The sequence below is a fragment of the Phacochoerus africanus genome, chromosome 4 (assembly GCF_016906955.1).
Source record: "Phacochoerus africanus isolate WHEZ1 chromosome 4, ROS_Pafr_v1, whole genome shotgun sequence".
NCBI classification, from domain to species: Eukaryota; Metazoa; Chordata; class Mammalia; order Artiodactyla; family Suidae; genus Phacochoerus; species Phacochoerus africanus.
The window spans coordinates 132,298,530-132,312,156 of NC_062547.1; the positions used below are offsets into that span (position 1 = coordinate 132,298,530).

A 13,627-nucleotide genomic window follows, 5' to 3' on the forward strand; every position below is an offset into this window, starting at 1 on the left:
AATCCAGGACAGCCCCCAAGAAACTATGTTCTTGAGAAAGTCACCTTTTAAATTTTTTTTTTTCTTTTTTTCTTTTTTTTTTAAAGGACCATACTTGCGACACATAGAAGTTCTTTGGCTAGGGGTTGAATCCGAGCTGCAGCTGCCAGCCTATGCCATAGCTACAACAACGTGGGGTCCGTAACCCACTGAACGAGGCCAGGAATTGAACCCACTTCCTCATGGACATTACGTTAGGTTCTTAAGCCACTGAGCCACAAAAGGAACTCCTAAAATTTTTTAAAAACATTTTTGGCCAAGCTCAAGGCATGTGGAAGTTCCTGGGCCAGGAATGAAACCTGTGCCACCACAACCACCCCAGCCCCTGCAGTGACAATGCCAGATCTTTAACCCACTGCACCCCAAGAGGTCTCTGGAAATCACTTTAAATATATATGCATCTATTAACTAATCTATAAAATCAAAGGACCAGACCAGTGGTCATTGACTTTTATGTGCAATATATTCCTTTGAGAATTGGATAAAAAGTTTTGTTTTTTTCCCCTATAAAATGCATACCTGACCACACACAAACATGCACCAAAATATGAAAACAATTACAAGCTATGAATGAATCAATCTGTGGTTCAGTAGAAGTGTATAGACTTCTGGGTAAAAACTTGGAAACAACATGAGACTTAAGTGCTTTCCCAGCTGTCAGATTCTTTATTTTGCCAGCTTGCTTTAATGTTTAAAGCACAGAATCACACAATAGCATTGGCGTAAGAAACAGACTTATAATTACATATTAATTTCCTTTATTTTTAATAGACTATGGCACTAACCTGAAATGTAATTTTTCGTTTGTCTATTAAGAAGTCATTACAAGTATTTGCCTATACATATTTTGTTTTTAAAACTGTACCGTGTGTGATTAAAACTTTCATCTTTATTTCATCATTTTATATAAGCCTTTCAGGTTAGTGTATGACTTAAATGAATTTATTTTTCAAAGGAAATTGTTTTCCTATCTCTATAAGCCAAATGCAATAGCCTAAATCGCTATGCTTTTCACTTAACAGTATTGTGTAAGCCAAACCTTTGAGTGTGCTTAGCTAGACTTTGAAGTAACAGCAACAACTACCACAAAAATATTCTCCAGAAGTGTTATGCGAATCTGATGATGATTATCAAAGGTCTATGAAATGGATGGTGACTTCTGACAGCATTGGAATACTTCAGGATTCTGGCGTTTTAACTAAAAGGCTTCATTCAGTCTTCCAAAATAATTAAAAACATGCTGCTTTTTTTCTTTCTGACAACTCTCTGTATATAGGGTTTGGCTAGAGTGTTTTGTTTTATCATAAAATATACAGCATTTTTGAATGTAGAATAAACAGCAAGAATGTAAAATATACAGCAAGTTGAATGTAGAATTCAGAACTTGGTGAACTCGGGAGGGGAACTGAAAATGGAAAGTTTTGTCCTGGCGATTCAATTTGCTGCATGGCATTTCTGTCCTGGAAAAGGACAGAGAAAGCTCTCCTCTGCATTATCGTGGTACCTGCCCGTCTCCAGCCTGCCAGTGGTACTTCAAGTACCTGCCACCAATTACATGGCATTTGTCTTTTCAAAGTCATTCATCCTCAACATCTGCAGTTAGGTGAGCATTTCTTCCTAAGTATGGCCACTTGAGGCTACCAGCTGCAAAACATAAAATCTTTGATTCTTATTTTGAGCCATGGCATTATGTCTATCCCTGCCTTTGTTTTGTTTTTTTTTCTTTTTTTTTTTTTTTTGATTTTACAAATGTATACTATTCCAGTTACAAGGGTTACAAAATGCCAAGAAACAATTGGGTGCTTATTTAGTCAGTCATGTAACTACTTACTGCTTATTGGGTTTATCGTATTTGCCAAGAAACAGGTGGATGCCAGGGATAGAGCAGTAAAGATGCTTTCCGTCACTTCTAAACCATTTTAAACTCTACTCTAAATTTTCTCTTCATTTGTACATGAAGGAGAGATTTTTTTTTCTTTTATCCTAGCACTCCCAGGTTTTTTTCATGGCTCTTGTTTCATGAACTCTTGCCATATCTTTGTTGTAGTTTGAGAATTTCCTGTGGGGCCACCTCTTTTATCCAGAGACATTTCCTTTATTTCTCCTCGAATCAGCTTTGATTTGCTGATCAGTGTTCCCCCACTAACGCCTTGCTTTGTCTACTTCTTGACACTGATCCACCTCCTCCTCTTGACAAAAGGAAAGGATGCTGTGCCATGCAGGTCTGATGTGGTTTTTGCTCTCTCGGAATAGTCACCCTGCAGCTGCATTTTACGATCAGCTTCTCCCCCCACCCAACACAACCAACACCAGTCACAGAGGAAGACCCCGGTTTTGCTTCTATTTTATTTAATATTTTTACAATTTAGTGAAGTCATTGGAGCTTGTTATAATGTACCATCAGTATCCCTTGCAACTGCTTCTTGACGAGGGGTCATGGTGTAATTCTACCATTTATTTCTGACATGACTGACATATGAAATTGTGCCCTTTGAGTAGGCGTGGCTTTGCAAAATACCATCTTTTCTGAACATCAATGGGAGACCAACATTTTTCACTAGGAAAGAGTCAATGATTTAATCTACAAAGATTCATATTACCATAATTCTCCTGGGAACATATAAAAATTAACCATTCCTCTATTCATATTATCTTGTAGCAGCCTTAGGTTGTGAGCAGTTCTTACTCATTCATGCGTTAGATGCCAGAGAAGATGGGACAGAAGTTTATTCGGGAACTGCAGTGAATGTAAACATTTATGTTTGGTTTTCACAAAGTTAATATTTAATAGTCAGCATTTGCTCTGCAACCGCTTTAGAAGTGAAGCCACCCATACGGCGAGGCATATCTGTTCTATGTTGGGTGAAATGAACTAGATTAATCATGTTATATTTAGCAGAAATGTGATTTCCTTAGGGATTTATTTAAATTGCATTTGTCTCGGTGTTTTCACAAATTGCGTTAAGATATCACTTAATTCCTAATATAAGAAAAATACTCTTATCACTACCTTACTCTTCAGTCACTTTACAGATGATATAATTTGACACGAGGTTGCTATGTTAGTTTGTACCGGGGAAATGATATTGTACTGGTTTGTCAAGTTATGTCTAGTTTGTAGTGGTTGAACCTAAAGTAGTGGTTCAAAAAGCAAAACGGAAGCACCTCACTTTATGATAAACTGTCATTCTCTTGTTGCAGAAAGTTGGCTGTGATGGTGTCTTAGGGTCTCTTGCAAGGGAAGATCATTGTGGTGTCTGCAATGGCAATGGAAAATCATGCAAAATCATTAAAGGAGATTTTAACCACACCAGAGGAGCAGGTGATTATTCTTTTGATTTTTTTCAAAGTTAAGAATCCACATTATCTCTGGGGACAGAGATTACGTGGAACTTGATTTAGACACAGTTCTGATTCTGTTGAGGACTTTTGTAGTGGGTATTGAATGATTTTTTGTGATGACATACAATACATGTGCTCTGAGCCAGAAATGCTAACAAGTCCGTTTCCCAGTACTGAAAATATGAAGTCATCTGTTGTGCATTTAATAAATTGGAGCAGCAAGGGAATAATCTAATTTGCATTGGCTAATGTTATCAGGTTGCTACAGACCTTATTCTCCAATGCAAAGTATGATGTCTAACAGAGAGTAATGATTTGTAACAGCCTGAAGCCGCTATCGAGGGTATTAGTCTTCAGGTGTTCAACTTTCCACTTTATTTTTTCTTAATATTTTTACTTAATTTGAAGGGAATACATTTTCGAAACAGAGAGTCTTTAGCAGTATAGCGTGTTGGAAACTATAACAAGGGGTTAGAAGATGTGGGCTGATATTCCAGATTTATTAATAGCTGGAACTCATCCTCTCGTTTTCTTTACTCGTCTATAAATACTAAGACTTAGGGGATATGAGGATGAACTGACAACCAATGATCTATGTAGTGTGAGTTTTAAAATAATCCCCCCAAAACAGTGATATTATCTGTAATGAAATATAATGACCCACAAATAAGCAGTATATACAGAAAAGACTCTATACTCAGGCCCCGAAGCTTTACTGGGAGGAAGCAAGCGTTTCTGTTTACTTGGACATCTATCTATTGAACTGTCTTAGTATTTATGATTATATTTTTGTTATCATCCATATGCTTATATTACACAGTCAACTTTCCCCTGTTTTTAAATGCCTTTCTTTTTCAAATACCAAAAGACCTCACAGAAAAATATATTTGTTTTAATACAAAAATGAAGCCATTTTTATTTGCATAATCAGGAAATCTGTGTTCATTCTAGATAAAAAAGTCCTTCAGAAAAGAAAATTAGACCCAGCCCTCTAAAGCTGAATATAACCTTTTCCTGGACCCCAGCAAAATAAAAGATAAGTGAGCTTGAAGAACACAAAGCCTAAAAATAACTAAAGCCCAGAGTAAATCGAAGATCAAAATCTCAATCTCCAAAGCTGTGAAAAAAGTGATAGGTCCTCCAAGTCAAAAATCTGTCAGAACTCATGTAGAATAGTCGGACTATGCTGGAAGAGGCTCCCAGACCTTCAACTAAGAAGGGCAATTATAATAAGCTTTTCAGCCTGACAGTGATGGCAGATGTTAATAGTCCAGAAGCTCAGTTGAAATCTGAAAGACCAAAGAGATTTAAAGATGCTAGAATTTTTGAAGACCTTTCTTGCATAGTTATTTAATACGCATGGAAACAGTTCATGGAATACTGATTGCACCTTCAGCACTGATAGCATTTTTAATTGTAATAGCACTTAATTTTTCCACTAAGTTTAGACAACAGACATATCAGTTACAAATCAGTGATGCTGTTCATTCTGACTGCAGTTTTTGGGCTACCTTTTTTCCCAGATTCCAGCTTCAGATCTTTTTTATTTTTATTGCACCTTAATTTCTACTTTTGATTATTAATTTGTAAGTTATATTCATGGCCTATATTATTTGGAAAATGTCTGAAATGCTTGTGATCCTGGGGCTATCAGAGACGAGTGAGATTACTTCCTTATAATAATCTGACGTCCTTGCAACTCTCTGCTGTTTTCACATTGCTCACACAAAGACTCTAGAATTCTTCACTTGGACCATAAGGCCCTGCATGGTTTTGTTCCTGCTTATCTCTCTGGCATCATTTCGCACCAAGATCACTTTCCTTCTCTCAGCTGCAGCCCCCAGATCTGTTACAGATGCTCAAATTGACTATGTTCCCTCCAGCCCCTTGCCTTTAAAAATATTGTTTTCTTAGCCTCCTCTTAGTTTTTCCCAGGTCATTCCCAGACATCACTCAGATCTCAGTTCACGTATCACTTCTTCAGTGAGGTGGTCCCTGAACAACCTCCGTCCCCATCACTGACTAGGTTAGTGATGCTTACCTGGTTTGTATCCCTCTAGTTCAGCTGTGTTGTAAATGTGTGATTTTATACTCTCAGGTCTTTCCTTTCCCGCTAGATATTTAGATTAGTAAGTTAAAATATCATGGCTCCTTTTTCTCAGGCATACCCTATTCCCAGTGACCAGCAAAGAGCATGAGGCATTAACTTTTGTGAATTTAATTAATACTGAAACATTACATTGTTAAGAACTTTAAAAAACCAACATCGGTATGAGTTTTTAATTATGTCATGGGCCTTCTCTACTTGTGACTTCAGGAATGTTGTATTCGTTTCACTGGAGACAATTTTATCCTTATAGTTTATGGACTTCCTAGAATTTCTTGAAGGAATTGCAGCCTTATTTGGTCCAGTTGGCTGTGCACACTGTATATATTGTATGAGTAACACATGTGCAGACACATGTGGGTGTTGTCAGTCCCTGTGCTCTGTTTAGAGTTTGCTAAATCATTTCTGTTGGAGCTAGAAAGTCAACTTAAGAAGAGAATTTTTTTCCTTTGTACATTCATCATGTCTTTTATTGTAGCTTGCCTGGCCAGGGAATAATTTTTAAGGGATTTTTAAAGGTAAATCCTTTAAAAAGGATTGGGCCACTTGCGGAACCTTATAGTGATCAATATACACTGAGAAGAGGGTGGGCATAAAACCTGCTTTTTTTAGGACAAGAGATGAAGATCCTAATCCTGTACAAGGAAAACGTGCTGTGAGATTCTTCGTGTTTGCCACAGCAGTAGGAGAGTCCTCGTGTCACGTAGGCTGCTCTGAGGAAGAGTAGCCATGGGCCACAGCTGGAAGTGCATAGTGGAATCACAGAGATCTGAGTTCAAAGTTTGAGTCAGCTGATTACTGACAGGGCAGACTTGAAAAAAGTAGTATTTTTTCTCTACCTTTCTTTTCTTTTTTTTTTTGTCTTTTTGTTGTTGTTGTTATTGTTGTTGTTGTTGTTGTTGCTATTTCTTGGGCCGCTCCCGTGGCATATGGAGGTTCCCAGGCTGGGGGTCGAATCGGAGCTGTAGTCACCGGCCTACACCAGAGCCACAGCAACGCGGGATCCAAGCCGCGTCTGCAACCTACACCACAGCTCACAGCAACGCCAGATCGTTCACCCACTGAGCAAGGGCAGGGACCGAACCCGCAACCTCATGGTTCCTAGTCGGATTCGTTAACCACTGCGCCACGACGGGAACTCCTCTACCTTTATTTTCTAATCTGTTAACTATTTACCATGGATGATATTTTGGCTCAGTGAAATGATTCACATAAATAATTGTTACTAGCACATAGCAGTTGTTCAGAATGTGCCATTTATTTATTATTACTGCCATGAAGTTAATGATTGCTCTGGGCATTGTAAGATGGCGGATTAAGAGTGGCATCTCTTGGAGTTCCTGCTGTGGTGCAGTGGGTTAAGAATCTGATTGCAGGAAGTTCCCTTTGTAGTATAGTGATAAGGAGCCCGACTAGTATCCATGAGGATGCAGGTTCGATCTCTGGCCTCACTCAGTGGGCTAAGGATCCAGTGTTGCTGTGAGCTGCGGTAAAGGTCACAGACATGGCTCCAGTCTGGTGTTGCTTAGCTGTAGCCAGCAGCTGCAGCTCTGATTTGACCCCTAGTTTGGGAACTTCCATATGCGGCAGATGGGGCCCTAAAAAGCAAAAAAAAAAAATCCTGCTGCAGCTGCTCAGGTTAATGTGGAGGTGCTGGTTCAATCTCCCGGCTGGCACATTGGGTTAAAGGGTCTGGGGTGCCGCAGGTGTGGCTTGGAGTCAACCCCTGGTCCAGATCTCTGGTTATAAAATAGGATGTTTCTATGTACAAAGCAAACTGTCCAACATGAGGATCAAATTTATGACACTGACATCATGGACTTTATTTCAACTTCTAAGCTAGAACATAGTCACTCTTTAAAATGTGCATTCTCAGTTGTGCTGAACGGCTTCTTTACTGAAGAATATCTAGATCCCCAGTCTTTGGCTACACGCCTTCAAGTGTCTTTGCTAAATATTTTTCTTCCTTTCCTCTTGCAACTCAATCTACCTCACCTGTCGTCCAAGCCATTTCAATTGAATAATAGAGAATTACTCTAGATATAACTATAAACTTAAATATAACGGTTGTCCTAAAAAACAACATACCGATAAGTTTATTGCTAAACGCAGATAGGCATTTAGTTACTACCTCTCCTTTTCTATAACTACTCTTCCTTTTTTTCTCTCTCTCTTTTTGTCCCTGCCCATGGCTTGTGGAAGTTCCTGGGCCAGGGATCAAATTCACAGGATAGCAGCAACCTAAATTCCTGCATTTTCAAGGCTGAATCCTTAACCCGCATTAAGTCCTACTCTTTCAACGCCCTGAGCATCATCACCTTCTCCAAACACGTTAGTAAATGTATGTGCTCAGAGATGAACAGTTACCTCTTTCTTTTTCCATTACTCAGTGAATTTTATTACATTTATAGTTGTACAGCGATCCTCGAGACCCAATTTGGTAGCATTTCTTGATTGTGACATCCAGTGAGGTCTGTGAGTCACCTTTCTCTTTGATGTCTCTACAGCTTTTCAAAAATTTGGCCAACAAATCTGCTTAAAATAGTCTGTTTCATAAGATCCCACTACAGCAAAGGAGACAGATCTCCACCTTTCCTTGATGATTCCGTCTCTGTATTCTTTCTGGATTTTTCTTCAGTCTTTCCGTTAAAAATCGTAACTGTCACCAAAGTTGAGTCCTTGACTTTTTCCTCTTTCTCAATTTTCTCCACTTACTCCCATGGCTTAAATTACTGCCTCACAAAGGTGCTTCTGTAGCCTGACCTTTTACTGGAGTTCCAGATGTTCCAGGGTTCTTACTGGATATTTTTACTAGTGTTCTGTTTAATACAGATTCCACAGCCAAATTTGTCAGATTCTTACCCACACTTGACTTCCACGTTCCCATGATGGCCCCATTCTCAGATAAGTAATAATAAAACATTGTGTTCATTGCTTATGTTTATTTCCCCATTTTCTATTGGTTCGCAAATTCAGAATTTGTTTTTCTTCTCCATGTCTTCTGGATTTTATACCTTAGCTTCTAGCACTCCTGGCTATTTACCTTACCTCCTGACACTGCTGTTAGATAAAGCTTCTTCAAACCAGTATCTAATTACCAAGTTCCTTCTTGTACACTGTTGAGTAGCTTGAAATTGATATTCAGTGTCACTTAATAGAACTACCTTCTGGAGCTCCCGTCGTGGCACAGTGGCTAACGAATCCTACTGGGAACCATGAGGTAGCGGGTTCGATCCCTGGTGTTTCTCAGTGGGTTAAGGATCCAGCGTTGCCGTGACCTCTGGTGTAGGTCGCAGACATAGCTTGGATCCCACGTTGCTGTGGCTATGGTGTAGGCTGGCAACGACAGCTCTGGTTGGACCCCCAGCCTGGGAACCTCCATTTGCCATGGGAAGCAGCCCTAGAAGAGGCAAAAAGACCAAAAAAAAAAAAAACAAATAGAACTACCTTCTTATATCTTCTCCTTCGGTCCTTCGGTCACAATTATTTTATGTGCTTCTAAAAATACCACTTATTACATTACTTTTCTTTACATACAGTGAACGTATTCTTTTTCTAAATATAACTGACTCTTGAGTAACGGAAATCTGAACTGTATGGGTCCACTTATATGTGGATTTTTTTTTTTTAATAGCACATGCTATGATACCACACAGCTCAGCAGTTGTTGGAATCTGTGGATGCAGAACTATAGGTACAGAGAAACCGCGTATATGGAGGGTAGACTGCTTTTTGTACTCAGAGATTTTTTACTGCCTGGAGGATCAGTGCCCTTAACCCCTGCATTGTTCATGGGTCCGGTGTATATCCAAATCGAAAATCAACCCCTTCCTCAAAGACAGTTCATCTCTTTGCTTCTTTATGGAAGCTTTCCTTGACTGTGGGAAATGTTTTCTCCTCTGAATCACTGTGATTCCTACTGAGGATAGTGTTTCTATCTACACATGAATATATCCAGTTAATGTAATGTATATAGTCATTTAAAAGGAGTAATGGGGAGAAAATCCCACTTCTGAGTTAAAATAGCAGTGAAACTTTGGCGTGATGTGATCAGAGAAGGGACACAGTTTAAACAACATTGGTTTATATTCTTCAGCAGGGAAGGAACCATATAATTATAAACATGACCTTCTTAACAGAATTTTGGAAGTTTTAAACTCATTTTTATGTAAGATATTTGGGCTTATCTTTTCAATTTGCTTATAAGCTCGTTGAGTACAGAGACTTCTTACCTTACTTCTCTATACAAAGAGGCAGGAAGCCATTTGTTCCTATTTTTGTTGCTGTGTTTTTTAAGTCGTGTAACAAAACGGTAGGGGTGGTCTGATTTGGTGTTACTACAAGTGCTCAAATGGAGGAAGTAGCATTTGCTAATGGAAATTATGATTTGAAAAATGCAGGCCTCTAATTCTAAGCATTGCCACCAGGTGGGGTGTCTGCTGCCTCTTGCTATACACCAAATAATTATAACAGTTTCAGAAATTTGAATGATTGATCAACAGGAGACAACTCTGCAAGTAGCTATGAGACCTTTCTAAAAGTACCTTTGAAATTCAACTTTTGCCAGAGCTATATGGAGCTACACAGATACTAAGGAGAATGGTACATCTTCATATAGCTTTAAAACAAAGCTGTTCAGGCAGAAGTTGGCATCGACTCTATCACTATTCTTTCTGTGCCAAACGAAGTCTTGATTTTGAATTTTCACGCACACTTTCTCTCTCTCCACCTTGATCTTATCATCTTCCTTCATGTCAAGCAGTGCATTCCCAACCACTGCTGAAAAACCTCTCCTAAGAAGCAGGTCGTTGCGTCTTGGTCCTCACTGTCTGACCCCTTCCAGAGTGTTTGGTGTGGCCTTACACTTACTTGTCTCCAGCCCAGGCTTCAAAACCCTTTGTTAGTCTCCTAGGGAGCGCTGGTCTCTCTTGTCCAATACTCACCTACTCAAGGCACCAGACCCCCGCCAGCTGTGTGCTTTCCAGCTGTGTTTCCTCCTTCCCCACACTTTCTAACTTAAAGGAGTTCCATGAGCAGAATCTGAGGGTTGTTTGCCCTGTTCCAATATTCACTGTGCTTCTAGCTGGGCTGTGCTATTGTGCTTTTTCCTCTCCTCATAATTCGCAAGCCCTCAAGGTGCATTTTCACACAGAATATGATTGCCTCTTAGCTCTTGATAGTGCTGTATTCCCCGTGTCTTTCCAAGAAACTTCTTCACTTGAAAATCGACAGCTTTGAGACCCATTCTCTTTCCTTACATTGGTACTGAAATATCATAGCAAAAACCAAAACCAAAAGAAAATTGGGGCAGGTCAAAGAAGAAAAGAGGAATCAGAACTCACCATGTATTTCATGTTTTATTGACTCTTACAGGTTATGTGGAAGTGCTGGTGATTCCTGCTGGAGCAAGAAGAATCAAGGTTGTGGAGGAAAAGCCAGCACACAGCTATCTAGGTAACCTGTGCTACACACACAGACCCCATCCAAGTATAAGTGTAGCTGCACCGAGAGTTTTGTGATGCCCAGTGTGTCACTGGGTGTGTAGTTACATATTTGAATTTCCCAGGGAGCCCCTCTTGTCATGTCAACTAGGAATTTCTTCCCTTCCTTCCCAAGAGCAAAAGCCATCTGGTTGTCTATGTATTTTGGGGGCCAGAGCTGGGGGCGTGGCTATAAATTACTTCCACATGTTTATCTGTGTTAAGGAACACTCATTGGAGGATTTGTGTATATTTTATTTCATATAGGCATGTCATATATATATTTATTTCATATATGTACATACAGATGTACACATTCATGTTTATTTTACGTGAAACTGCATACATAAATAAGTGTGTATATAAAATGATTGCTTTAGAAGCTTTCTATTTACTAACAGGACTTGATCTTTTAATGGGAGAGGATGCTCTCTTTTGCTGTACTTTGGGAATACTCATCTATGGAAAAAGCATTTAAAAATTTTGTTGTTGTTTCTTTTTTTTTTCTTTTTAGGGCTGCACCTGCAGCAGTTGGAGTTCTGAGACTAGGGGTTGAATTGGAGCTGCAGCTGCTGGCCAACACCACAGCCACAGTAACGAGTTATCAAGCCACCTCTACAACCCACACCACAGCTCACAGCAGCGCCAGATCCTTTAACCCACTCAGTGAGGCCAGGGATTGAACCCACATCCTCATTCATACTAGCCAGATTCATTAACCACCAACCACCATGGGAACTCCAAAAATTTTGTTTTTAATTGAAAAAGTTGACTTACCAATATTATGATAGTTTCAGGTATACTGCCTCATACTTTGACATTTGCATACATTATGAAATATGAAATGGTCACCACAATAAATCCAATAACCATCTGTCCTAAACCAGATTTTCACAATATGATTGACCACATTCCTTTTGTTGTATATTACGTGACCATGGCTTATTTATTTTATTACTGGAGGTTTTACCTCTTAGTACTCTTCATCTATTTCATGCCCCCTCACAACTCCCCTCTCCGGCAATCACTCCTTTGTTCTCTGTATCTAAGAGGTTTTGTTTCTGTTTGTTTGCCTGTTTTGTTTTTTAGATTCCACATGTAACATCATCTGGCGTTTGTCTTTCTCTGTCTGACTTACTTCGCTTAATATAATACCCTCCAGACCCAAACATTTTGTTGCAAATGGCAAGATTTCCGTTTTTTTTTTTTTTTTTCCTTTTCAGTGGATGAGTAATACTCCATCTTTATCTCCTTTACCCGTTCATCCGTCAGTGGATGAACTTAGGTTGCTTCCAATCTTGGCTATTGTAAATTATATTTCAGTGAACATTGGGCTGCCTAGATCTTTTTGAATTAGTGTTTTTATTTTCTTGGGGTCAATACCCAGAAGTGAAATTGCTGGGTTATTTGGAAGTCCTATGTTTAATTTTTTGAGGAACCTCCATAGTGTTTTCCAGGTAGCCATACTAATTTACAATCCCACCAATAGTACTTGAGAGTTTCCCTTTCTCCACATCATGGCCAAAATGTGCTATCTGTTGTCTTTTTGGTAATATCCGTTCTGACCTGGGTGAAGTGATATCTCGTTGTGGTTTTGATTTTCATTTCCCTGATGATTAGTGATGTTGAGTGTCTTTTCATATGCCTGTTGGACATCTGAGTGTCTCTTGGGGAAATTTTCTATTCAGGTCCTCCTCTGTTTTTTAATTGAGTTGCTTAGGGTATTTGGATGTTGAGTTGCATGAGTTATTTGTATATTTTGGATATTAACTTCTTACAGGATATATCATTTGAAAATACCTTCTCCCATTCAGTAGGCTGCCTTTTCATTTTGTTGATAGTTGCCTTCACTCTGCAGAAGCTTTCTTAGTTTGACATAATCCTGTTAGTTTATTTTTGCTTTTGTTTTCCTTGCATGAGGAGACAGATCCCCCCCCCCAAAAAAAAATATTGCTAAGACTGCTGTCAAAGAGCATACTCCTTATGTTTTCTTTTAGTTTTGTGGTTAATTTGGGGGAGTATGTTGAGAAGGATTAGCTTTCACTCTTCTTTAAATATTTGGTAGAATTCACCTATATTGCATTCTGGTCCTTTTGTTTTTTTGGGAGTTTTTTGTTTTGCTTTGTTTGTCTTTTAGGGCCACCCCCAGAGGCATAGGAAGTTTCCCAGGCTAGGGGTCACATCAGAGCTACAGCTACGGGCCTACACCACGGCCACAGCAATCAGGATCCAAGCTGCACCACCAACCTATACTACAGCTCATGGTAATGCCGGATCCTTAACTCACTGGGCAAGACCAGGAACTGAACCCGTGTCCTCACGGGTAGTAGTCAGGTTTGTTACCACTGAGCCACAATGGGAACTTTGATGAGAGGTTTTATGATGACTGATTCAAGGAACTCTTGTTGGAAGTTTTATGATGACTGATTCCGTTTCATTCCTGGTACTATGACTGTTTACGGTTTCTGTTTCTTCCTGATGTATTCCTGGGAGACTGCACATTTCTAGGAACTTAGTCATCACTTGCAGGTTGTTCCATTTTTTGCTGTATAGTTGTTCATAGTAATCTTGGATGGTCCTTTGCAGGTCTCAGATCTTAACTGTCACTTTTCTTTCATTTCTGATTTTATGTATTTCAGCCCCCAAGGAAGTGTTTTTA

At 39.3% G+C, this 13,627-nt stretch overlaps 1 protein-coding gene across 1 annotated transcript in view; it reads left to right on the forward strand.

The window, feature by feature from the left end:
* Positions 1-13,627, forward strand: part of ADAMTS19 (ADAM metallopeptidase with thrombospondin type 1 motif 19) — a 264,349-nt gene that overhangs the window by 180,235 nt on the left and 70,487 nt on the right. Inside the window, exons 15-16 of the mRNA XM_047778552.1 lie at positions 3,241-3,361; positions 10,862-10,942. Of these exons, the coding sequence (XP_047634508.1) occupies positions 3,241-3,361; positions 10,862-10,942 (202 nt within the window). The remainder of the gene's footprint in view (positions 1-3,240; positions 3,362-10,861; positions 10,943-13,627) is intronic.